Raw genomic sequence first — 25961 nt, 5'->3', positions numbered from 1 at the left:
ACACACACACACACACACACACACACACACACACACACACACACACAAACACAAGCAGTGAGGGCTTCAGGTGGCACCTGACTGGGGGAGGCAGCTGGAATAGTTCCTCAGGCTGCTATGTCTGATATCGCCACAAGGTGACGCACTAGACCTGGGCTAATGGGCCATACAACTACAGCTCTAGCCCAGCCATGAGCTCCAGCACTGAGTTCTTGGTTGCCGCAGTCCCTTGACATCTACCCCCAGTCTCTATAACTCCCTAGTTGCCTCCAATGCTAGTCTACACGTTTTCACATTTACTTAGTACTCTGTCGCTCTGTAGCTCCTTGGCCTCCTCTCAGAGCTCCCCAGATCTCTTTCCCCCCTTATTGTGACCCCAAAGAATTCCTCACTAAGATATTCAAGACGGTTTTACTACAATGAAAAGGCAAAGGCGATTGGTATCTGACAGGACTTCCCGTGGACAGCGGCCCTTCTGGGTACAGGCTGCCTGCTTCTTTCTCCATCTGCCCTCTCTGCTGCACCTAGATCTTTTAGCCAACATCCAGCCCTTCAAGTCAAGTTTCAAATTATCCTGGGAACATGAGCAATCTTCTCTTTTTCTTTTTTTCTTTCTGCAGGGTGGAAGGCAGGGCATTGGGAGTTAAGTGACTTGCCCAAGGTCACACAGGCTAGTAAATGTTAAGTGTCTGATGGTGGATCTGAACTCAGGTCCTCCTGACTCCAGGGCCAGTGCTCTACTCACTGTGCCACCTAACTGCCCTGCATTCATCTCCCTGACATCATCCTCTGCTCCCTGGCAGTCAGTCAGCCAACAACTGCCTACCATGTGCCAGGAGCTGTCCTGAGCCCTGGGCATATGAAGCATAACCAGAACAATGCCTGCTCTCAAGGAGCTCACAGTGTAGGGTTTCCAATCCCTTTATGAAACTCCTGGGCAGCCCATGGTGAGCCCTGCCTTGCTGACTCTGCATCACAGGCTGTCCCTGGAGACTTCCCCCTCCAGCTCTGCCCCACGTGGTGAGGGGGCTTCTGGGCACCTTCTCCTGGCAGCAGCACCTTCCCCTGCCTCCTTCCCCCCAGCACCCAGGAGAAGGAGAAGGCCTGAAAGCACCTGGGCCCAGCTCCAATCCAGGCTGACACACACAGAATGCCTTCTGCCCTCCTAAAAGTGTCTCCAGAATGACCAATGGAATCTGTTCGAGCTCTGGGAAAGCCTTCTCTCATAGTCCTGAGTCTTTTACCTCTGGTTTCTGTCTTCATCAGACCTGGAGATGTCAGAGTGCAGAGGTCACCACACGCTCCCCTGTACAGGAGGAAACTGAGCAGCAGGTGCCACACTCCTTTGATCAGAACTGGCTTCTCTCCAGAGCAGGCAGGGAGTTTGGTGAGCAGGCCAGGTGAGTGGAGATGTCCTTTCTCATGCAGGTGCTAACCCATGGACTACACAGTCACTAACCTGAGGGCCTCTGGGCTCACTGGGGCCCCTAGAGCTCTCCTCTCTCCACTGATCTCTGTGGACACTGGTAAGCCACGTCCTCATCCTTCCTGCCTGGGGCTGGCATTTCCTGGAAGATGCTCGACCAGAGGCATAACCAGGGTGGGGTCAATAGGGCTTTGTCTTAAGAGTAACCAAATTTAGAGGGTGTCATGTTGGTGCCAGAGGATGGCGGTGAGAAGCTGCAGGCCTTGGGGTGGGAGGGTGACCAGGCTAACCCTGCAGGCTCCTATTTTAAAACCCATTTGTGTGTCAGGATCTGGGGGAGCTTATTCAAGGATATCATCTTCCCTCATGCTCCTCCCAAGCAAGGGAAGGGGCGATGAGGATGATTGACTCAAATGCTCTAAACCTGGGCATCCATGGGCATGACGGGTGTGGGTGGGGGGTGGGTGTGTTTATATATTGTCTCCCCCATTCCTTTGTGACCTCCTCAGAGCCAGGGCCTCCCTTAACTTCCAATATGGCCTCCTTGGACCGCACACAGAGATGATGGTGAAGATGGGGAATGTGCAAAGCCCAGCAGTCACCACCATGTTCCAACCTTTTATCAGAGAGAGCTAAGGAAAATGCCTTCGCTGCTCATGGATGGACTGGGCCTCGGCCTCACTGACCAGCCGCATTCCGATCCGGAATCTGGCAGAGGGACCCTGCCTAGAGAAGCTTCTAACATCAGCAGGAAGGTGGGCCCTGTGCCTCTGGGGCTCCAGACCCACCAGGTATATCTGAATTGTCAACTCCAGTCTATTAAATATGGAGCTAATCAAGATCGTCTTTAGATATAAGTCTACAGACCTCTGGTTACAAACTCCTGGGCTGGGGATTCTGGTCCTTTCCCTCTCCTGGCTGGGCCTCTGAAAGGCTGGAGGAGGAGGCCTGTGATGGGAGGCAGGGTCCTGGTCTCCAGGGCCTCTATTTCAGGGGAGGCCTCAGCACAGGCTTCTCCCCATTTCCTCACCAACTACAGGCCTGCTAGATTTCTCTGGACCTCTCCATCAGGCCGTCCTTCCCCAGGAAACTTACCAGGGGAAATCCCTTTGTCCTGCAAGACTGAATCAGCCTCAGGGCTCACATCTTCTCAGTAGCCTCTGTCCCTCTGATTGGACCCTCTGACTGGAGGGCAGGGTCAAAGGCTCTGTGAAAGCACAGAGACCCAGTCTGGTCTTCTCCCCATTTCCCACCAGCTGCCCTGCTGTGGGCCTCTCCATCCCTCCCCCTCCCCGTGTGCCTCCTCCTCTGCCCCTTCCTTCCATACCCCTCCCCACTCACTTTCCTTTTGTGTGTTCTCAGCTCCTATTAGACTGTAACCATTGGAGGGGAGCAGCTCTCTTGGTTTTTATTTGTATTTCTATCCCCAGCATTTAATATAATGCCTGATACATAGTGGGTGCTTAGGAAATGTTTATTGACTGACTGCCTGAGATCAGTCCCCAGGCTTATAGGGACACTGAAGGAAGTAGCAAGTGACAACACCTCCCCTTCCTAGTAGCCCCCCCCCCACAATCATTAGGACCCCTTGGAGGGTGAGCCCCTCCTCCCACCTCAGCTCTGCACAGCAGAGAACCCTGGCCCTTTGCTCCACCTGCCAAGGGTCAGGCCTCAGCACTAGGAGGGAGAGATGGACATTTGTGGTCTAGCCTGAACACAGGCTGTATGAGGGGGGGGGCCTCACAGGGCACATGTGGTCAGAGCAGTGTCTTTTGGGTTCCCTTCCATGGAGGACGGGCTTGTTTTGTGTCCAAAAGCAGAATAATTGTCCCCAAGCTCTGACTGGTCCAGGCAACTTGGCTTTGAGCCATTGACATGGCTTCCCAGCTTGGCTGTTTTCCTGGAAACCAGGAGATGTAAATGAGGAGGTGGAGCGTTGTGTTCCTCAGGGAGAGGGGACATGGAGGGTTTCCTTGGAGGACCAGCAGGGAGGTCGATGTCACTGGATCCAAGGTGGCGAGGTCAAGGTGGTGGCAGTGTAAGAAATGCAAGAATGGAATGGGGGCTGGGGGGGGGAGCTCTGAAGGTTCAGAAGGCACATGTTGTTCTATTGGATCCTGGAGGTGAAAGGGAGCCCCTGGAATGTAAGGAGTAGAGGGGGGACGTGCTCAAGCCTGACTTAAGAGACAGCTGGGGGAGGGTGGACTAGAGTGAGGAGAGACTTGTGGCAGCAGACCAACCACAGACCAAGGCAATCTCCTTGGAGTGGTGACATGGACCAGAGTATCAGAGGAGAGGAAGGGGGGTGTGAGAGATTTTACCAAGGAAGAATGAACAGACCTTGGTAATAGACTGGCTATGGGAAGTGAGAAAGAGGGAGAAGTCCAGCCTTGATATCTAGGTTTGGAGCCTAAAGGATGCAGAATGGTGGTGCCTTGGACAATAACAGGGAAGTGTAGAAGTTGTAAGTGTTTAGGGATGAAGCTAATGAATTCAATTTTGGACGTGTGGAGGTTAAGGTGTCTACAAGACATCTATTTGTAGATGTTTAATAGGTAATTGGAGATGGGAGACTGTAGGTCAGAAAAGAAGTTAGGGATGGACAAATAGATTGGAGAATCATCACCACAGAGATGAGAATTGTGAAGCCATGGGGGCTGATCAGATCCCCAAGTGAAATAATATAGAGGGAGAAGAAGGTCCAGGACAGACCCTTGGAGGAAACCCAGTGTAGCGGCAAGCACCCCAGCGTCCCCAGGGTGTCTGCCAACACAGGTTCTTGGATCTGCTTTGATAAAGGAAAGCAACTCAAAATGGGTTAACAAGCTTACTTTAATCAGTCAAATATATATATTGTTTACCTCGTTCAGGGGAAAAAGATCAGCACCCTGAACTTCAAAGTATACAGGCAGAATTATCAAGACAGACACAGATCAAGTAGACAGATTTCCAAACTGTCCAACCCTTACATCCATACCAAATCACAGTTACCATCAGCATCTGGGTTTTTCAAAGCTGGGGGACTTTCAACAATGGCTTCCCAGAGTCTCATCGATCAAATCACAGAACACTTCTCAAAGTGAGCCCCCAAAACAAAGCCTCAAATCAGGGTTTATATATCCTTCTCCTGGCTCAGAGAATGTAACAACCTTATTGACTCACTGGCCAATCAAGAAGTATCTACTGAAAAACAAGCCTCCCACCCCAGGCTCCAGGTGCACTTTAGCTTAGGGGCAGGGAAGATCTTTAAATTTATATTCCCATTACACCCAGTTAGCAGGTATGGCCTGGATGGCAACCCAGCAAAGGAGACTGAGAAGGAGCAGTCAGAGGTAGGAGGAGAAACAGGAGACGGGGCTGTCAGGAAAACTTAGAGAGAAGAGACTGTGACAATGAGGAGGTGAGGGTAACGGCCTGTGTCAGAGGCCACAAAGAAGTCCAGAAGGAGGAGGACTGGAAAAGCCAGTAAATGTGGCAATGAAGAGGTGCTTAGGATCTTCCTTAAATAATTTTTTAATATTTTAATTCTAAATTCTCTCTCTTCTCCCCCCTCCTTCACTCTCCTTCCCCCTCCCCTACACACTAAGAAAAAACAAAACCCATTACAAAGATCTCTGTTTTGGGACAGTCCTTGGCCATGAAGGAGTCCTTTCTGGGAGGAGGGAGGGGGCCACTATTGACCCTTGCTTTCCGTGACTGAAGTCACAGAGCCACACTCCCTCAGTGGAGGGTTGGCTGTCAATAAGGTAAGTCCTTTTCAGGTACCCAACTGATGTCTAAGGAGGGGCCCCTTGGCAGCCAGACTTCATGAGTTCCAATGCTGAGAATACTATGTAAGCTCGTAAGCAGTTCAATGTCAAGCTTTATTGGCAGATGGGGGAGGGGGTTACCAAGACAAGAGGAAGAGCCCCCCATCTCCATCTCCAAAGCACACACTAACACAGAGGATAAGTCACCCAGGAGCAGCACTTTGTTGGGGAGCACAGAGACCTGGGTTCATCCTGCAGGATGGGGGCAGTCCGGGGGAAGGGGCGTTCCTGCTAGAGAGGAGGGGGTTCTCCAAATGCCCTACTGAGAGTGGAATTCTCACGCAGACACTTTTTGTCACAATCACACAATTCTGACTTTACATAAAGAATTCTGAAAGGAATCCATGTTCCATAAACCCCCTGTGTTAACTTCATGGTACAATACTGTGCTGTTTGCACTGCAGCCCTAGGCTGGGCTCACTGCTTCACAGCCTCCCCGCCCCCATCTCACTCCACCCCCCCCCCAAGAAAAACCTGTGCAAGTGAAAGCAGACATTGAGGGAAGACCAAGGCTATTGCTGATGCCTGCTCTGGACTGTAGGAGAGGAGGCGAGAATATGCAATATGAAAGGTTATGGAAATATTACAGTTGCCTGAAATTTTCCTGCATGATAATTTGGCAGCATGTGCATCCCACTCACATCAATCCAGACCCACAAGTTTACAGCAAGTCTGGGGATTTCAAAGCCACTGCTCCCACGTGTGGAGCTAAGGCCCAGGAGGCTCTTCAAAGGCCACTTCCAGGACTGGTGAGGCTCCACCTTCTAAGGCTGGATATGGACCTAGGATTGTTATAATGGGGCACATGCAGGGGTTGGGGGAAGGTGATGCCCTGAGATGTAGGCCTTGCCCATCAATGAGGGGCATCAGTGACAGGATCCAGCTGGAGGTGGGCAGGGGCTTTTCTCCCACTCTACAGTAAATCTGAACTTGGGGTCCAAGTCCCTCCCCTCCCTAACCCAAGGATCCCCAGAAGGATATCAGGGGACCCATAAACTTGGATGGAGGTCTGGGGTGGGGAATCACATCTTTATTTCCATGTAACTGGCTTTCTTTGTATGTTTTTTTCATGTATTTAACAGCATGATTCTCCAAAGAGATACCGAATGGTTATCACACTGCTGAAGTTGTATAACTACAAACACAGTTAAGCACTGTATACACAATTTCCTTCCTCTAAATCAAGGCTATTCAGAACTTCCCTCCCATCCCTGCTTCCCCTAACTCAGATCTAAGAAAAGCCCAAGGTCCTCATTTTCAGGTCAGAACATCATCACAGGATTTGACCACAGACTGGGAAGTTCCTGGTTTTCAGAGAAAGTCTGAGTTTCTTTTTTCCCTGGAAAAGAACTTCCCTTAATCAGTCCAACTAGTAACCAGCCATATTTCAGCATCTCGTGTTTTCATTGGATGTGGCCGACAAATTAGATCAAACAAAAGTTCTCTAAAACGAGGGTCGCCTGCTTTCCCCACTCCTGGAGCTCACCTCTGTCTCCTTGTAAAGCAAAAGAAACTGGAGAAACCTGGGCTCTCCTTCCCCTTCCTGCACCTTGCTGGGTGACAAGCCAGTCTGGTCATCCCAGGCCTAAGGTTTCTCAGCTGTCACAATTTTCATAACTTTACAATATTTAACATAACTAATAATGACACAGTGAAACATAATGCTAATATGTGGATTTCTCTGGTTTTGCATCCCAGAGATCCTCTTATACAGAGCCTAACACTTCTCTGGGCCTCATCTTCTTACCTGTAAAGAAGGATTTTTATCTCTAAAGTCCCTGTAACAGGTCACTGGCCTGTAGGGTCCCCGGGGCATTGGCAGATGAACTGGGGGATTTTTCTTCCAGTCTGGGAACACTCCTTCCTAAGTGAAGACAAGGGGCAGAGACCTTAGATCAAGTCTCCTATGAAGGGAAAGGATACCCTTTGGTTATAATTTGGCCATGGGTCAGTTAGAATCCAAAATTGGTGATCCAGCTAACAAAATCTCCCTTATGTGTCAAGTCACTATTGATCTGATGGCCATAAATATTGCCAGCTCTGGTGTCAATTGACTAAAGATCACCTTGAATTATGTTACCCTAGGGACATCAAGGCCCTCCCCCACAAGCTCCAGGGATTCTGTCCCTCTTTGTCGCTCTCTCAAGTAGGAGAGGTGTCCGTGGAAATACAGAGGCAGCCCATCTCTGCCTTGGTGAACACAAGGGCTGCCATGTCAGTCTTGGATCCTTGCAATTCCCTCCTCACCCTTACCCAGAGTAATGATAGTCTGGTGGTTATGGGAGCTGCTAACAAGCCCCTCTGAACTCTACAGACTTTCCCTCTCCCTGTCATTCTCAGACAAGACCACTTCCAACACACCTTCCTCTGTCTCCCTAAGGTCCCTTGTCACCTACTGGGTCCCGATATTCTATCCTTCCTCTGTACTGTGCTCATTTTCACCCCTGTTGGCCTTTGGTTGGATCACTGGTCCCCTACCCCCATGCATGTAGCTGCCTTATCCCTCCTGCTTCAGTCTAAGGCCCCTGAGACCTTGCCAAGGTCCCGCCCCAGCTATGGGCTATGAACCATACGGATGTTGGATGCATCTCTACAGCCACACCCACAGAAGTGCCCTCTCCCATGTCTCACCCAGTACCCACTTCTCTGTGCTGCCATTGAAGGTGCTCTGCCCCTACCCCAGAGGTAGATTTCAAAGGGACTAGCTGGGCCCTGTATCTCTTCCTGCAGCACCCACACATTCCCCATCAGGAAGCCTGGTAACCAAGGTTGGTGCCTTGTGCAAGACCTCCATGCCATTAATGCCATTGTCCTACCTTGCTCACCTGTGGTCCCTAGACTGTGCCCTGTAATCCCCCACTCCTACGTCTGCTGCTGTGTTCCCTGCTGTCTCCCTCTGCCTTGTCTTCTTTTCCAGCCCTGTGTGCCCTTCCTGCCAATACCTTTGGGCTTTTACTTGGGCAGGATGGCAGTACACCTTGACATTCCTCCCTCAGGGTTTCACTGAACCTCCTTCATTCTTCTTCCAATTCTGCATGATAACCTTGCCTCTCTTCTCCTTCCCCATGGCTCTCTACCCCTCCAGTATATAGATGACCTGTTACTCTGCTCCCCTGACTTAACTTTGGGGGACCCTGAGGCCATAGTCCTCCTCACATTCCTAGTAATGAATGGTCACAAGGCTTCCCAAGATAAGCTCCAGTTTTGCCATCTTCTGTAAAGTTCCTCTGGCACTTCATTTCCCAGGCTACTGTCTCCCTTGATCCCACTCAAACCCAAACTATCCATGATTTCCCCCTCCCAGCATCCAAAAGGCAGCTACAGGCTTTCTTGGGTCTCACTGCGTGCTACCAGTCCTGGATACCTGAATTTTCTGTCCCAGGATGCCCCTGCACAAAGCCCTGCATTGCCAAAGTCCCGCCCCCTCTACCTGTCCAAGGAACAACATAAGGCTAGAGTCCTTTAAGGCCTCCCTCTCTGAGCCCCCTGCTCTGGGTCTTACCAATTATTCTCAGACTTTTGTGCTCTACCCCATGGAAAAAGGAGGGGATGCAGTAGGAGTCTTAGAACAGAAACATGGGGATCAGTACAGACCAGTAGGGAACTATAGCAAACATGGGGAAGCAGTAGCCAGAGGCCTGCCAGCCTGCTTAAGGAGCATTATCACTGTGGCTGAGACTGTCAGACAAAGTGAGGCCTCTCTCCTCGATTCCCCTGGGACTCTCTTTGTGCCCATGCCCACGCTCCTCCTAAATTCACATCACACCCAACCTATTGAGCAGCGGCCTGGCAAAAATTGAGACCCTACTGACACGGCCCCAGGTCACCATCAAAGGACTTAATGTACTGAACCCTGCTAAGGTTTTAGAGACTACCCCTAGCCTTGAGACCGACCAGCCTAACACCACCGACCATCATGACCTGGACCTGCTGATCCCAAGAGAGCCTCCTAGAGACACCCATCCCATGCTGACCTCACAGTATGTATGGACAGCTCCTGCCTAAGGAACCCAGAGGGACGAGAGGCTGAAGGTTATTGCCTCACCATGGTAACTGAGCTACTGGAATCAGGTCGCCTGGCCCATGCTCACCCCACACAACAGGCAGAGCGAGAGGCAGGGTCAAGGGCTTGTGAACTGGGAAAGGGACAGAACATCTCTGTCTACACAGAGAGCAGGTACACTCCTGGGGTGGCTCATGATCTTGGAGTGCTGTGAAAGCCTCCATTAGACAGCCACTAAAAACGGTGAGCCCAGCTCTAGGTTACTAGAGTGTCTGCTGCTCCCCAAGCAGGTGACTGTCATCAGGGCCTCTGGTCACCCTCGTGAATCCAGCCCTGAAGCCCAAGGAACCAACTGGCTGAGCAGGGGGGAGCCCCCTTGCCCCTGATCCCTATAATAGTCTCCTGTATCTCCCCATTGCACCCCCACACATAGATCTAGCAGCTTTAACAGAGGCCTGAGTCTTGGTCTCTCCAGAGACAATACACCAAGGGGAACTACAGGGATGCACTTGAGAATCTGTAGTGAGACTCTGGAAACACAGACACCTGGTTGTCCTCCCCTGCAGGCTGCAATGGCCACTGCCAAGCCCCCCGTATCATGTGTCACTGGGGACCGGACAGACTTTGTGAACTTGCTTCTCAGCACCGCTGGGGAATGTTCAAAGCAGAGGCCAAGGAAGTGCTGTCTGGGTGTCAGTCCTGTCCCCGGTACAGCCCCTCCAAGCCCCCTCAGGGCTCCCCAAGACCACTTCCAGCTTCTCATTGCCCTTTGAGATCTGGCCGATTGACTTCATCCAGCTGCCCCCATGCCAGGATCTAAATTCACCCTGGTTATGGGATCTTTGCAGCCTGAGGCCTATCCCTGTATTTTGCCTGGCGATTGGGTATACTGCAAGCCTGCACAATGTATGGTCTGCAGGCCTCTTACAACCTGCCAAAGGATGTTCAGAGGCCTTGACAAATGAAGAGGAAATCAGAGAAAGTAAAGATGCCATGACAGCTTTGTCTCAGCGTTGCTTAACCCACCTTAACCCGTCACTACCGCGACTGTGATGTAACTTGGCAGGCGGGTTGGCACCACACACCCTGTCCTGTTTGTCAGATGACCCGCGGCCGCCAACTGTCATCAGTCTGTTCTAGTCCGAGAGGAGCGATTTCATGATAAATAGAAATCTCAAGTAATAAGTATATTTCATTGATATTAATTGAAATGTCCATTTTTTAAAGTGGTTTATTTAAAAATTATTTGAACATTAATTATACCTTTACTTGGAAAGTGAGCCACGAGAAACCTGTCTGGACCCAAAGAAGTTTAGGCTATTTTAATTTTGGCCCCTCCCTACGGCCAATTTGTGCAGGTCTGATACACTGGAAGGGCCCCCTGGGGAGACACTCCCTGGAAACCTGGTGGAAGGGAGCTTTCCAGGTACTACTCACCACTCTACTGGGGCCATCAGCTTGTGGATTCATCTGTCACACCTGAAGACTGCCCCCACCCCTGAGGGGACACCTGAACCCTTGAGAGATCTTACCCTCTAAGGGCCTGAAGAAGACAATCCAAGGCAGAGGGCTCCCCACGAGTCTGGACAAGGCCTGTGAGAAGACCACCCCCCTTCCTGAGCACTCATATGCCCAGCGTTGCCTCCCACATCTCTTGTCCACCCAGCCTTGGTGGTGTTAGCTGCCCTGTCTTCTTCCATTGTGCCTCTCCCTCCCCCTGCTTTGGCTTCCCTTCTGACCTGCTCCCTCTACTTGCTGACGGTTGCCTTGCTGTCTGTCACTGAGGATGCCCAGCCATGGAGGGAAGAGAACCTCTCCTTCTGCATACCCACTCACCCCAGGTGGAGGCTGGGACAGGAGGCCGTCATGCTGTTAACCTGTCCAGCTGCTGGCTGTGCATTGACCCCTAGGGGCACTTCAGTACCTCCTGTGTCTGCCAAGGACTTGGGGTCTATTGAATTAGGAGCCCAGGCCCACCCCAGGAAGGGCCTGAGATTCTCTGAGACTGGAGACCCTGAAAATCCATTTTTGTTTCAGGGGGCAAACCAGACTAGATCTGCTAGAAAGCTGAACATTTTCCTCTGTGCCCCCTATTCTCAGAAGCAATTGGGCAAAGCCCACATCCATCTGGCTCCTAATAGAGCTCAGGGTCCTGCTTCTCTGAGGCCCTCTGGGCCTCTCCTCAGCTCCCCCCACTGCTATTTGCTATTTATCAAATCCCTCCTCTGGAAACCCTGTGGGGAGCCTAGATCCAGCCCAGTGTAATTGCACAATCTAGGTTACTCTGGGTGACCCAGGCCCAACCACAAGAGGAAGCTCAAATTCTGGCTCTTAGCCCTGCCCTCTCCTCAGATCCTAGGAATTACTACAACCCAAGGTGCCTCTGACTCATTCCATGGGGCTGGTACCAGTCCTTGCACCAGGGACTTATTCCTCATCAGTACCACTTTCTCTGCCCGGACCTGCTTGGAACTCTGGCCCGGCAAAATGGGGAAGAGAATCATTTACTGGGATCACTACAGAGGGTAGCTTTGGGCAAAACATAGGTGTGGTCCTACTTCCAATGGTACGGCCAACAACCCCTGCCTGAACCCTTCTATGGGCACTCTCTTCTCCCAGTCCTGGCTAGCGTAAGACTCCTCCAGAGACCTGAGCGGGCCTCATTTGGCCTAGGGTCTGGGGTTAGCTTCAAGTCCCCAGGTGCCCTCATGTTTTCCCTTACCTTACTATCATCTCTGGGGATGTCCCTTTAGCAGACCCTTCCTCCTTGGTGGGTAGGGGTGGGCACCATCGTTTGTGCTGTGCCCAACCTCCGGTATATTCCAGGTACCACCCTGATACCTCTGACACACCAAGGCTTCGTCACTACTGAACCCTACCTACACTCAGGTCATGTCCAGCCGCTCCTGACACACGATCCTAACCCTAACCTTGGTCATAAGCAGCAGGATCCTGGCTGCTACGGCGATGGAAATAGGAGGCCTTATTTCTGCAAATAATAGTTCTCAGAAATCTGTCTTGAAGGATGACTGACCAGATAGCAAGAGTGGTGGGAGCCCTGAAGGGTGAAACCATCTCCTTGCCCGGAGCAGTCTGGCAGAATTGGTGGCCAGTCTATGCCCTTCTGGCCATTAAAGGGGGCTTGTGTGCCTTTCTTAATGAGGAATGCTGCTTTTGTGTCAACAAGTCCCCCCAAAGCCGGGGTAGCCGAGGGTCTTTGGGCCTGCCTGCCACTCAGCTGACTGAGCAGGATGCTGGAAACCAGTGCTCTGTCCTCAGCGCTCTTCCCCAGGGTTGGGGAGTCTCCTTTGGTCTCGTCCTCTTTTGGCTTCTCCATTACTTTCTACCCTCATAATAATCTATCTGGAGACTCACCTAGATCTCACTTTGGCCTATAGGGGCGCCCCCACCTTGGTGAACAAATTACTGTTGTCCTTAGCAGTTCCCTCTTGGTCTGTAGGGAACGCCTCAGCGATTCCTTTGGCCAGAAGGAGGGCATGTAAAGGGTATGAAAACTGAGAGTTGGGCAGCTAATGACATTACTAACCACCTAGGTCTGCTTAAGCTTATTCACTATCCAGAGGCCACACTGACCTGGGAATCAGAATCATCCAGCGGGGAGGCAAAGTGAGCATCCCTCAAGCCCGACATACCTGAAGTCCTTGCACTGTTTGTTTGCTGAACCCAGAAAATCCTCCAAACGGACTTTACTGATAATGCAATTGCAGGTCTCTCCTTATCCCATTGAGTCTCCCAAGCAAAGGCCCCCAGCCAAGCTTAAAGGAGCTTAATCTAATGTAGGGGGAGCCCATTGTTTTACTCAAGCCTGGGTAGAGACAGATTTATTTTTAAAGATAGCCCAGATGGGGAGGTGGTCTGATAGAAGAGGTATTTCCTATGGCCAGGGATGATAAGATGATGAAAATATATCAGCCCCTGTTAGAAGGGTTTAAAACCTATGTCCCCCAACTCCAAAGGGAGCTCAGCTTTTGACTGCAGCTGGTCACACACGCTTTGCCCACTTGAGAGAAATAAATGCACAGACAACTTAATTTGTTTGTCTTCCTGTGACCAAACTGTGATGTTGACCTTATTTCCTAGTTCCACTTTAATGTGGTCCCAGCAGTAATTGACACCAGGTCTAGATCATTAAGACCTGAGTCTCAGTTCATCCAAAAGAGAAAAGGAAAGTCTAGAATTCCTGGCTTTTTTCATCCTCATTTTTCCTTTTTTCTTGTGGTTACTCTTTGGTAAGGCAAAGTATTTTTCTCTTCAATTCTTTTATTCCCTGGGCCAGGACAATTGTCCAATCAAATCCTGAAAATTAGGAAAATGTGGAAGGTCCTTCAGAAGATCTGTGGGTCTTTGGCGTGGTGTGTGATAGGACCAGGGGACTCTGGTTTTCCCAAACATGGATTAGTTTTGCCTAAAAGGCAGCAAAGCTGTCCCTAGGATTTGATGGACCCTTATCTTCCTCACGGTACCTTCCTGGGATCTAAGGGCACCTAAAGTCCTATCCACAGGGAATTATGGTTGCTTTAACATGGTGGCTTCTTTGGACTCCCCACACCCTGCCCTGCTGATCGGACAAGTTTCCACATGAGATGACAGGAGCCCCATCCTGAAAAGTGTCACTGTGTCCTTGGTGCACATCCTTGTGTTAGGGCAATGTCAACCTCCTTTTTTTAAGTGCTCAGTGACTTATGATGTCCTCAATTCATCCCAACTTCGAACCTGAACCATCAGTCAGCTGTTGTTAAGCATGCCCCTAACAAGACGAGGGGACCAGATCCTGAATGTGTTGGGGAAGAATAAGGACCCATGGATAGTGAAGGGAATCACTGGAAAGGATGAAAAGGCCAAAGACAGGCTTTAGTCCCATGTCTTTTCCCTCAGACCTCTATCCTCTCAGCTGCTCCCTTTGTCCTCACTCAGAGTGGTCCTAGTGAACTGGACTCCTGACAAGCTAAGTAACCCCATACCACCCAAGCTGTGGCCTCACATTTGACTTAGTCCCTGATGCCCAGCCTGCAGCCCCAAGGAACAAGCTGGAGTTTTGATTATTTTAAACTTTTATGTATTTGGTTTTGAACTTTGAAGATAAAACAAGCATTTCCATAACAGAGTAGAATAAAGCAAGATGATTGCCCATGAAACTGCAAATCTATCATCTCCAACTTGCTATTCCTGGTAAATATATAATAAAATTATTGTGGAACTTTCTTCTTTTTTCCCTTTTTGGCTTTCCCTCCCCCAGTCTTGGAGATGCATATCATTAGACACAAGTGTGTGTGTGTGTGTGTGTGTGTGTGCGTGTGTGTGTGTGTGTGTGTGTGTGTGTAAGATCATTCTAGACACAAGTCTAGTTATCAGTCCTTGCTGTGGATGGATATAGCCTCTCCTTCATAGGTTGTTTGTAATTAATTTGGGTCCTTATAATAATTAAAATGACTTAGTCACTCAGAGTAGTTCCCCAAACAACATTGCTGTTAGTGTATACAGCTTTCTCTTCCTTCTGCTCGTTATTTCCTTCAGGTCTTTCCATGTTTTCATCATTTCTTATAGCACAGTCGTATTCCATAACAATCACACACCACAACGTGTTCAGTCACTGCCCAATTGATGGGCATCCCCATGGGTCCCAGTTCTTTGCCACACCAAAGAGAGCTCCTATAAATGTTTTAGAACATTTAGGTTATTTCCCTTTTTCCCTAATCATCTTTGGAAACTGAGGCAGTAGAGGTTTTGCTGGGTCAGAGGGTATGGGCAGTTTCTAACTCTTCGGGCATAACTCCAGATTGCTCTCCAAAGTGATTGGACCAATTCACACAAATTTAACCCAGTTATAGGTTAATGGGAATTAGTCAAAAGTACTAGTGAGATTTCTCTCTCTTGTTTCCTCACAAGCCCTGCCCGTACTCATGAAGCTCCTTCTTTATGGTGGGATGCCTCTTATACCTACAGACTCAAGGACTATGGTGGGGAAGTGACAGAAGCAGGGGAGGTTGTCACCAGGACTACCCACAAGGGTGGGGACTTAGCATCCTTCAAAAGAGTCTTTGGGGGCTACTAGGTGGCGCAGTGAATAGAAAAACTGGCCCTGGATCCAGGAGGACCTGAATTCAAATTTGGCCTCACACACTTGACACACTTACTAGCTGTGTGACCCTGAGTGAGTCACTTAACCCCAATTTCCCTGCCTTCCCCCTCAAAAAAAAAGAGTCTGTTGGTTCATGTTGGGGTAGAATAGGGTGTAAAAAATCAGAAGTTTCTAGAAGTGTTGGAACTTTGGCCTAGCAACAGAACTGGAATTTGGACTGCTATAAATAAAGAAATGGGGTTTTAGGTAAAGTTTGGCAGAAGTGATGGGAGAAGCAGAAGACATGCATTTCAAGAAGGGGAAAGGGGAAGGGAAGAAGCATTTATGAAGCATCTACTACTAGAGCCAAGTGCTCTACACGGACCATTTCCTTTGATCCTCCCAACACTGGGAGGTAGGTTGGTGATGGGGGGGGGGGGGAACGCGCCCTACCTGCTCATGGTCAGTTTTGCTCAAAGCTTTTGTTGTTATCTCAGAAGGAAGGGAGATATTGGGTGGAGAGAAAGGGCTCACTGGGAAATGAATCTTGTCAAAAATGAAACATACTGATAAAAGGTTTTCAAAAATACAAACATATGATGTGTTTGAAAAATAAGAATTCTCCTTAGTGGGATTAGCATTTAAAAACCAGAAAGCCTGGGAGGATTTATGAATGGATACAAAGTGAAGTGAGCAGAACCCAAGAGAATAGTTTTTATATTAACAAAACTGCTGTAAAAACAAGTTTGAAAGACTCAATAATTCTGATCAATGCACTGACCAGCCATGATTCCAGAGGATTCATGATGAAACATACTACTCACCACCAGGCAGATAGGTCACGGGCAGATTGGAACATATGTTTTTGGTCGGTATGGCCAATGTGAGAAATAGTTTTGCTTAATTAGTCATTTTTGTTACAAAGATTTTTGTCTTTGTTTCTTTTTAGCAATGGGAAAGGGGAGCTAAGAGGAAGAGAAAGTTCATTTCTGTTAATGAAAAATTAATTGAATTTTTTAAATTAAAAAAATTTTAAAGTCTAACACAGCTAATATTAAAACTGCAAAAATAAAAATAAAATCCCAGAATCTGGGGAGATTGTATGAATAGATGCAGAGTCAAGTGAGTAGAATCAGAACCTAGAACCAGAAGGCAAAATAGGATAATACTTCACTGGAAAATATGGAAATTCAGTGAAAAGGAGGACTTTCAAGCATTCTTGACAAAAAGATCAGAGCTGAACAGAAAATTTGACTTTCAAATACAAGAATCAAAATTTTCTCCCCATCTTTCCCCTCCACCCCACCCAGAGATGACACATGCTTTCTGTTTACCCGTTCTCCCAGTCTGCTCTCCCTTCTAACTACCCCCCCCCGCCCCCAGCATTTATCTCTGCAGGGCAATATAGATTTCTGTAGCCCATTACCTCTATGTATTATTTCCCAGTTGCATGTAAAAACAATGTTTAACATTTGTTTTTAGAACTTTGAATTCCAAATTCTCTCCCATCTTCCCTCCCCATTCACCCTCATTGAGAAGGCAAACAATTCAATATAGGTTATACATGTGTAGTTATGCAAACACTTTCACAATAGTCATGTTATGAAAGACTAACTATATTTCCCTCCATCCTATCCCGTCCCCCATTTATTCTATATATTTCTTTTACCCTGTCCCTTTTCAAAAGTGTTTACTTCTGATTACCCCCTCCCCCAATCTGCCCTCCCTTCCATCATCCTCACCGCCTTTTCCCCTTCCCTCTTACTTTCCTGTGGAATAAGATACCCTGGTGAGTGTTTTTCTATTCCCTCCTTTAGTCAAATCCAATGATAGTAAGGTTCACTCATACCTCACTTCCCTCCTTTGTCCCCCCATTAAGACATCTTTTTTCTTGCCTTTTGTAGGTGGGATAATTTATGCTATTCTATCTCTCCCTTTCTTTTACTCCCAATATATTCCTTTCTTACCCCTAAATTTTATTTTTAGATATCATCCCTTCATATTCAACTCACCCTGTGCCCTATATCTATCTATCTAGCTACCTGTTTCCTCCACATACCCTAATACTAACAAAAGTGTCATGAGTTACAAATGTCATCTTTCCATGTAGGATGTAAATGGTTCAACTTTAGTAAGTCCCTTATGATTTTTCTCCTGTTACCTTTTCATGTTTCCCTTGATTCTCGTATTTGAAAATCGAATTTTCCATTCAGCTCTGGTCTTTTCATCAAGAATGCTTCAAAGTCCTGTATGTCACTAAATATCCATTTTACCCCTGAGGTATTGTCCTCAGTTTTACTAGGTAGGTGATTCTTGGTTTGAATCCTAGCTCCTTTGACCTCTAGAATACGATATTCTAAGCCCTCCGATCCTTTAATGTAGAAGCTGCTAGATCTTCTGTTATGCTGATTGTGTTTCCACAATACTCAAATTGTTTCTTCCTGACTGCTTGCCATATTTTGACCTGGGTACTCTGGAATTTGGCTATAATATTTCTAGGAGTTTTGTTTTGGGGATCTCTTTCAAGAGGCAATTGGTAGATTCTTTCAATTTCTATTTTACCCTCTGGTTCTAGAGTACGTCAGTTTTCCTTGATAATTTTTTGAAAAATCTAGGCTCTTTTTCTGATCATGGCTTTCAGATAGTCTTGGCTTTTTAAATTATCTCTCGGATCTATTTTCAAGTTCATTGGTTTTTCCAATGAGATATTTCACATTGCCTTCTATTTATTTTTTTTTCCATTTTATTTGTTCTGTTTTATAATATCTTGATTTCTCATAAAGTCATTAGCTTCCATTTTCTCCATTCTAATTTTGAAGTAAGTATTTCCTTCAGTGAGCTTTTGGACCTCCTTTTCCATTTGGCCAATTTTGCTTTTTAAGGCATTCGCCCCCTCATTGGCTTTTTGGATCTCTTTTGCCATTTGGGTTACTCTATTTTTTAAGGTCTTATTTTTTCAGGGTTTTTTTTTTGGGGGGGGGTCACCTTTAGAAAGCCGTTGACTTGTCTTTCATGATTTTCTTGCATCACTCTCATTTCTCTTCCCAATCTTTCCTCTGCTTCTCTTACTTGATTTTCAAAATCCATTTTGAGCTGTTGCATGGCCTGTGACCAACTCATATTTTTCTTGGAGGCTTTTGATGCAGGAATCTTGATTTTGTTGTCTTCTTCTGGTTGTATGTTTTGATCTTCTTTGTCACCAGAGTAAGATTCTATAGTCTAAGGATTTTTTATGCTGTTTGCTCATCTTCCCAGCCAAATACTTTGGTTTCTAACTTGTTGTCACGTTAAGACTCTGCTTCCATCAGGGGTAGGTGTGGGAGTGGGGTGATGCACTGCCTTAGGCTTCAAGAGTTTTTTATGAGTCACTTGATCCTTGGGTGAAGAAGTCTGGAAAATGCCATAGTGGCCAGTGAATCAGTCTCCTGAAGCCTGTTCTTCTCTTATCTGTGCCACCCTGGCCCATGCTGGACTGCACTCAGTTCCCAGCCCAGCATGACGAACCCTTCCTGTTGGCCTTCCACTCTTAGACTAGAAGTGTCTTTCACTGTCATTTTGTTGGCTCTGGAGCTCTAGAATTTGTTTAGAGTTATCTTTTACAGGTATTTGAGATTTGGGGGAGATCTCAAGTAAGTCCCTGCTTTTTCTCCACCACCTTGGCTCCACTCCCACACACAAATTTTGGAACAAGTGAACAAAACGTGGATGGTCTCGGATGAGTAAAAACAATGTTCTGATGTTGAGATACTGATTATAAGATGGGAGAGAAATGGAAATAAATAAAACCTTCCTCTTTTTTTGGAAACACGAGGGCAGAACAAAAGAGAGAAAGGCAGATGTTTCCAGCAGCCTAGATCATTCCAAAGAGGAAAGGAGAGTGGAGGAGAATGGAAGTTATAGGTGGGGAGAGGTCAGCGGGTCCTAAACACGTTCAGGGTCTGGACTCCTGGGAGTAGAGAAGGGGCAAGGGCTTCTTTCTATTTAAAAACTAGATATTCCTGAGATACGCGAGTGAGCTAGCTCCTTTCTGTCCTGGACGTTGTTGGAGAAGGATCGCCGAAGCGTCGAAGTCAGAGTCCCCCAAAGAGCCCGAGCAGCTTCGGAAGCTCTTTATCAGCGGCCTCAGCTTTGAGACGACGGATGAGAGCCTAAGGAGCCATTTTGAGCAATGGGGCACGCTCACAGACTGCATGGTGATGAGGGATCCAAATACCAAGCGTTCCAGGGGCTTTGGTTTTGTTACCTATGCCACAGTGGAAGAGGTAGATGCGGCCATGAACGCCATACCTCACAAAGTGGATGGCAGAGTTGTTGAACCAAAGAGAGCTATTTCCAGAAAGGACTCTCAAAGGCCATGCGCCCACCTAACTGTGAAAAAGATCTTTGTGGGTGGCATTAAGGAGGACACTGAGGAGCATCACCTGAGAGACTATTTTGAACAATATGGGAAAACTGAAGTGATTGAAATCATGACTGACCGAGGCAGTGGCAAAAAGAGAGGCTTTGCTTTTGTTACCTTTGATGACCATGATTCTGTGGATAAGATTGTCATTCAAAAATACCATACTGTGAATGGCCACAACTGTGAAGTAAGGAAAGCTTTGTCTAAGCAAGAAATGGCCAGCTTCATCTAGTCAAAGAGGTTCTGGAAACTTTGGTGGTGGCTGTGGAGGTGGCTTTGGTGGAAATGATAACTTTGGCTGTGGTGGGAACTTCAGTGGTTGTGGTGGTTTTGGTGGCAGTCGTGGTGGTGGAGGATACGGTGGAAGTGGAGATGGCTACAATGGATTTGGAAATGATGGAAGCAACTTTGGAGGTGGTGGAAGCTACAATGATTTTGGCAACTACAACAATCAGTCTTCAAACTTTGGTCCCATGAAGGGAGGAAACTTTGGAGGCAGGAGCTCAGGCCCTTATGGTGGAGGCCAATATTTTGCCAAACCACATAACCAAGGTGGCTATGGTGGTTCCAGTAGTAGCAGTAGTTACGGCAGTGGCAGAAGATTTTAATTACTATTAGGAAACAAAGCTTAGCAGGAGAGGAGAGCCAGAGAAGTGACAGGGAAGCTACAGGTTACAACAGATTTGTGAACTCAGCCAAGCACAGTGGTGGCAGGGCCTAGCTGCTACAAGAAGACATGTTTTAGACAATACTTTTTGTGTATGGGCAAAAAAACACCAGGACTGTATTTGTGACTAATTGTATAACAGGTTATTTTAGTTTCTGTTCTGTGGAAAGTGTAAAGCATTCCAACAAAGGGTTTTAATGTAGATTTTTTTTTTTGCACCCATGCTGTCGATTGCTAAATGTAATAGTCTGATCATGACGCTGAATAAATGTGTCTTTTTAAAAAATAAATAAATAAATAAAAACTAGATATTCCTTCCTTCATTAATTCCAAAGGGAAAGCCTTCCATTCTTCAGAGAAGAAAAGCCCCCACCCTAGGACAGTCTAAATAGGGGAAAAGGTGGTCACTCAATGCAGTGACCATCACCAACAGAGATGGAGCCCTAGGATCCTGGACTGAGCCCTGAACAGAGACCACAGAAGCCCTCAGGGAGGTCCCTTCAGTGAAAGAAAAGCAGGGATATACACACAAGGGGGAACAGAAAACAACAAAAAAGAGAACTGGAACTCTCTGAAAGTTGGTGCTGAGGGCTGGCCTATGGGGTCACTGCGCAGCAGCTTGTTTGGGCATGGTTCCAGGTCCAGGCTGAGTCGGCAGGCTGGGCTCTCTCTGAGGCCCTGGAAAAGTCCCAATAGACCATGTACACAAGGGCCCCTGAGCAATACAAATCAAAGACAAACATCTGTCCCCGCATGCACCCTGGAGCTGCCCCAGGCTCCTTCCCCTCTTAACCCCAGGCCCCACCTGCACTCAGACTCAACAGAGGAAATAAAAGCTTTCTCAGATGTCTCCAAACTTTCATTTATTTTCCCTTCACATGGCCAGAACATCTCCACATTGGCATCCCGTCCCCCAAAACTCCCAACTCAATGGAAGCTCAGCTGAGATTGTGGAGGAAAGCTGAAGACCCCAGAATTAATTCATTGGGCTGTTTCCACATTCAGACAGAGATCTAGAGGTCACAGCAGCATCAGGGGTGAAGGAGGGCTCATTCCCAAAGCCCTCTGGCCCTGACTGCTGGCTAGCTCCCTGCAGACTGAGACAGGCAGGAAGAAAGGAGGCAGGGAGGGAGGCCTAAGAGAACAGGGGGAGGCCCTGAGGATGCTGCCCTGGGCTTGGGCCAGTAGAGTCCAGTGAGTATCCCAGGGTCCAGTGCTGGGGAGAGAAGCCAGAGGGCAACAGGAACAACACGGGACTGCAGACTGGTTTTCCTTCTCAGGTCCACACCAGGCAATTCTCTCAGGCTGAAGAAGGACAGACAGATTCAGGGGGATCCTCCAAAGCCCCTCTGGCCTCCAGCCTCTCACCATTCTGAAGGCCCTACTTCACCACCCAGTCAACCCTCAGCCCAACCTCCCCCATTCCCTCCTCTTTGCTTGGCCCCCTTTGGTCCCCAGCCCTTCTCTCCTTTCAGGCCTCTAGAGTCTCACCTCTGTCTGTGAGAGAGACATCTGACCCCTGGGCACTGTCACTGACTGGATACAAAGTAGGGAAACAACCCAGTCAGGGACATACATCCCAGAACCAGGGTGTGGGAAGGGAAGGGGACACCAAGGGAAGGCTGCTGGGCTAAGCCTCTCCTCTGCCTTCTCACTGCTCAGGTCCCAGAGAACTACTCTCCATGTCAACCCTTCACTTACCTGCAGCCTAAACATAATGCCCTCAAATTTCCAGTGAGGAATCCAGAAGAGCAGACCACACTAAGGTCTCAGAAGTTCAGTGGTGGTAGAAACAGGACTTCTGCGTGGCTCTTGCTTCCACCTCCTCCAATTAATGTAAAAAATGACTCTAAACAAACTTTGGAGCTACAGATCCCAGACAGAGAGAAGCTAACTTCCCGATGAAGACAGTCAGGCAGCAGGCCAGCAGGAAGGGGCCAGCACAGAGCTCTGGGAGCCAGGAGGTTTTAGCCTCAGGGCAGCCACAACCAGCCGCCAGCTGGAGGGACTTCAGATCACCAACAGCTGTGATGGTTTCCAGAATTACCAACCCACAGATGCTAAGGACAAAGTGAGAGGTCAGTTCAGTGCGGACTTTGGGAAGTGGGAGTCCAGGAGTGTGGTCTGGCCTTTGTGCCCTGGAGGGAGAAGTGGCTGAGGCACAACGGCCTGGCCTGCAGATTGTAGGGGGATTAAGCAACCAGACTGAGGGGTCATTGCTCTTGCTTTAACCTGCTTGGATCTGGATCACTATCTGGGATGGAGGTCCTGGGGTGCGTGACCAGTGAGCCAGAGCATGCTAATACCTTGAGCAGTTGAGAAAACCCCAGTGAATGGGACAAAGTTCTCCTCTCTGGAAGCAGAGTTCTACTGTGACAAAAAATTCAAAAGTCAAGTAATTGAGTGGCAACATGAGCAAGCAAAGGAAGCAAACTAAGCACAGAACCCCACTTTATACTCCTATTTTGTGGACAAAAAGGAGCAAAGCATGGAACAGGAGGAAGACAACAAAGTCAGAACTCCTGCACCAAAAGCTTCCAAGGAAAATATGAGCTGGTTACAGGCCATAGAGGACCTTAAGAAGGATTTTGAAAACCAAGTAAGAAAAGTGGAGGAAAAACTGGGAAGAGAAATGAGGAAGCAAGAAAATTACAAAATGAGAGTCAACAGCCTGACTGAGGAAAATAATACCTTAGAAAATAGACTAACTCAAATGCAAAAGAGGCTCAAAAAGGCAATGAGGAGAAGAATGCCTTAAAAAGCTGAATTTGCCAGATGGAAAAAGAATCTCAAAAGATCAATGAGGAGAATCATTGCTTCAGAATTAGATTGGAGCAAACGGAAGCTAGTGACTTTATGAGAAATCAAGATACTATTAAACAGATCCAAACAAATGAAAAAATAGAAGGAAATGTGAAATATCTTATTGGAAAAACCACTGACCTGGAAAATAGAACCAGGAGAGATCATTTTAAAAATTATTGGACTACCTGAAAGCTATGACCAACAAAAGAACCTAGAAATCATCCTTCAAGGAATTCTCAAGGAAAATGGTCCAATGTTTTAGAACCAGAGGGCAAAACAGAGTTTGCAAGAGTCCATCTATCACCTCCTGAAAAAGATCCCCAAAAGAAAACTCCTAGGAATATTATAGCCAGGTTCCAGAGTTCCCAGATCAAGAAGAAAATATTACAAGCAGCCAGGAAGAAACAATTTCAATATTGTGGAAACACAATCAGGATAACACAGTATCTGGCAGATTCTACACTGAGGAATCGAAGGCCTTGGAATGTGATATTATGGAGGTCAAAGGAGCTGGGATTAAAACCAAGAGTCACCTACCCAGCAAAACTGAGCATCATGTTTCAGGGGAAAATATGGTTATTTAGTGAATAGAGGACTTTCAAGCATTCTTGCTGAAAAAACCAGAGTTGAATAGAAAATTTGACATTCAGATACAAGAAGCAAGAGAAGCCTGAGAAGGTAAACAGGGAAAAGAAATCATAAGGAACTTATCAAAGTTGAGCTATTAACATTCCTACATGGAAAAATAATAATTGTAATTTATGAAACTTTTCTCAGTAGTTGAAGGGAATAGAAATATATATATATATATACATATGAGGGTATATGAATACATATGTGAACATGTGTATATATGTTTGCAGGTATACATAGATAGAAGGCACAGGACCAATTTTATAGGAAGGGATGATACTTAAAAAGTGAAATTAAGAGGTAAGAGAGGAATATAATGAGAGGAGATGGGGAGAGACAGAATGGGGTAAACTATCTCATATAGAAGAGGTAAGGGAACACTGTTATAATGAAGGGGAAGAACAGGAAAGCAAAAGGGAATGGGTCAACCTCATTCTCACTGAATTTGGTTTGGGAAGGGAATGAAATACACACTAAATAGGGTATCTACAGGAGAGTAGGGGGAAGGGGATGAGAGGGAGGATGATGGAAGGGACGGCAGGCTAGGGGGGAGGGAAGGTGGAAGCACCCACTTTTGAAAAGGGGCAGGATCAAAGTAGAGAACAGAACAAGTTGGGGTGGGATAGGAGGGAGGGAGATATAGTCAGTCTTTTACAATATATGTACTATGGAAATGTTTTGCATAGCTACACATGTACAACCTATATTGAATTGCTTATCTTCTCAGTAAGGGAGGAAGGGAATGAATCTGGAATCCAAAGTTTCAAAATCAAATGTTTAAATATCTATTATTATTATTATTTTACATGCAACTGGGAAATAGGATTTACAGGCACTGGGGCATAGACATGTGCTCTAGTGAAAAGTCAGAGAGGGCATGGGGGAAGATATAGGAGACAGCAGATTGGGGGAGGGATATTCAGTGGGATCGCTGTTTTGTGGTGATGAATAGGGGAAAAATGGGGAAAAAATTTGTAACTCAAAATGTTGTGGAAATGAATGATGTAAACTAAAAATAATCATAAAAAATGTTCTGTGTTTTGTCTTGGAGACACAACAAATACCTAGATTGCACCCCTCCCCCACTCCAGTCCAGCCTCTAGATCCAAGGGAAAGAGAGAAAAGAGGCCCCCAAAGGGGCCCTTCCCCCCTCCAAGCCTGGCTCCAGGGGCTCCCAAGGTTGGGCTACATCCCCCAGCTGGGGGGACACCAGGCGCTGGGGCAGAGACCCCCATGTTCATCTCTGCTCTGAGTCTGAAGCAGATTCCCCCCTCAGCCAGCCTATCACACCCCTGCCAGGCATCCTCAGAGAAATGGTTTCCAGTTAGGGATTTGTTCATCTAGAGCCTTGGGGCCCATCTGAGGGTCCCTTAGACGGGAGGGAGAGGACTTGGGGACAGAAAAACAAGCTGGGGGTCAGGGGAGGCCTGGACCTCCCTGGTCTCTGCTCCCTGAGGGCCCTCCCAGGCCTGCCCACCTGAATTCTTCTTCCTCCACACCCCAACTCCAGCAATGACTGCGATGAGGAGGAGGAGGCTGGCAGCAATGCACCCCATGATGAGCCCGATGGGTGGGTGGGGGGCTCTGGAATGGAAAAGGGAAGTGGGAGGCCCTGAGCCCTCTGGCCTGAGGGTCACTATCCTCCCTCCCCCGCCCTCCCCCAGTAACTCCACCTCCCTCTGATCTTGTGGGGTGTGGGTCGGATTTTCTCCAGACTGTTCCCTCCTTCCCTTCAGTCCCTCCTCACTGCCCTACACCCAATCCCTCCTCACCACATTCCCCCTGCCCCCCCAGGTCCTCACCCCACTGCAGGGTGAGGGGCTCAGGCAGCCCCTCATGCTGGACTCGGCAGGTGTACTCCCCTTCCTGGCCCAGGGTCACCCCCACAGCTGCCCACTTCTGGAAGGTGCTGTCCCCCGAAGGCCTGGTCTCAATGAACTCCGTGTCCTGGAGCTGCTCCTGCCCATCCCTCAGCCAGGTCAGGGAGATGTAAGAGGGGTAGAAATCCTGGGCCCGACAGCGCAGGGTCACCTCCCCTTGGGGGGCAGCGTGGCAGGTCACTCGGGCAGAGGGAGGGTCTGGGGGCAAAGGGTTAGGGTTAGTTGCAGGGCGGTTGCAGGCTCCTCCCCCCCCCCCC

General features: G+C 48.0%; 3 protein-coding genes and 1 long non-coding RNA gene across 4 annotated transcripts in view; 2 read left to right on the top strand and 2 right to left on the bottom strand.

Annotated features, from left to right (window-relative positions):
* LOC138174529 (heterogeneous nuclear ribonucleoprotein A1-like) overlaps positions 1 to 20690 on the top strand; it is a 22535-nt gene extending 1845 nt beyond the window's left edge. The window contains 6 exon segments of the mRNA XM_069104845.1: positions 1267 to 1400; positions 1986 to 2217; positions 9805 to 9946; positions 10905 to 11079; positions 19369 to 19942; positions 19944 to 20690. Of these exon segments, the coding sequence (XP_068960946.1) occupies positions 1267 to 1400; positions 1986 to 2217; positions 9805 to 9946; positions 10905 to 11079; positions 19369 to 19942; positions 19944 to 20327 (1641 nt within the window). The 3' untranslated portion in view covers positions 20328 to 20690.
* Positions 1 to 25961, top strand: part of LOC138174635 (class I histocompatibility antigen, Gogo-OKO alpha chain-like) — a 529286-nt gene that overhangs the window by 138866 nt on the left and 364459 nt on the right. The gene's annotated exons all lie outside the window — the stretch shown is intronic.
* The window catches only part of LOC138174636 (BOLA class I histocompatibility antigen, alpha chain BL3-6-like), a 451117-nt gene that overhangs the window by 423962 nt on the left and 1194 nt on the right, over positions 1 to 25961 (bottom strand). The window lies entirely within an intron of this gene.
* On the bottom strand, positions 21233 to 25428 carry LOC138174638 (uncharacterized). The gene is made up of 3 exons (XR_011171794.1): positions 25302 to 25428; positions 21878 to 21922; positions 21233 to 21691 (listed from the first exon to the last, which is right to left on the bottom strand). It is a non-coding gene; the product is annotated as an uncharacterized lncRNA (long non-coding RNA).

Source organism: Petaurus breviceps, unplaced genomic scaffold (genome assembly GCF_028583685.1).
Source record: "Petaurus breviceps papuanus isolate PSGF00001 unplaced genomic scaffold, PetGlider_PUasm1.0 689, whole genome shotgun sequence".
In the NCBI taxonomy this organism is placed as follows: domain Eukaryota; kingdom Metazoa; phylum Chordata; class Mammalia; order Diprotodontia; family Petauridae; genus Petaurus; species Petaurus breviceps.
This window is presented reverse-complemented; position numbering and strand designations above follow the sequence as displayed.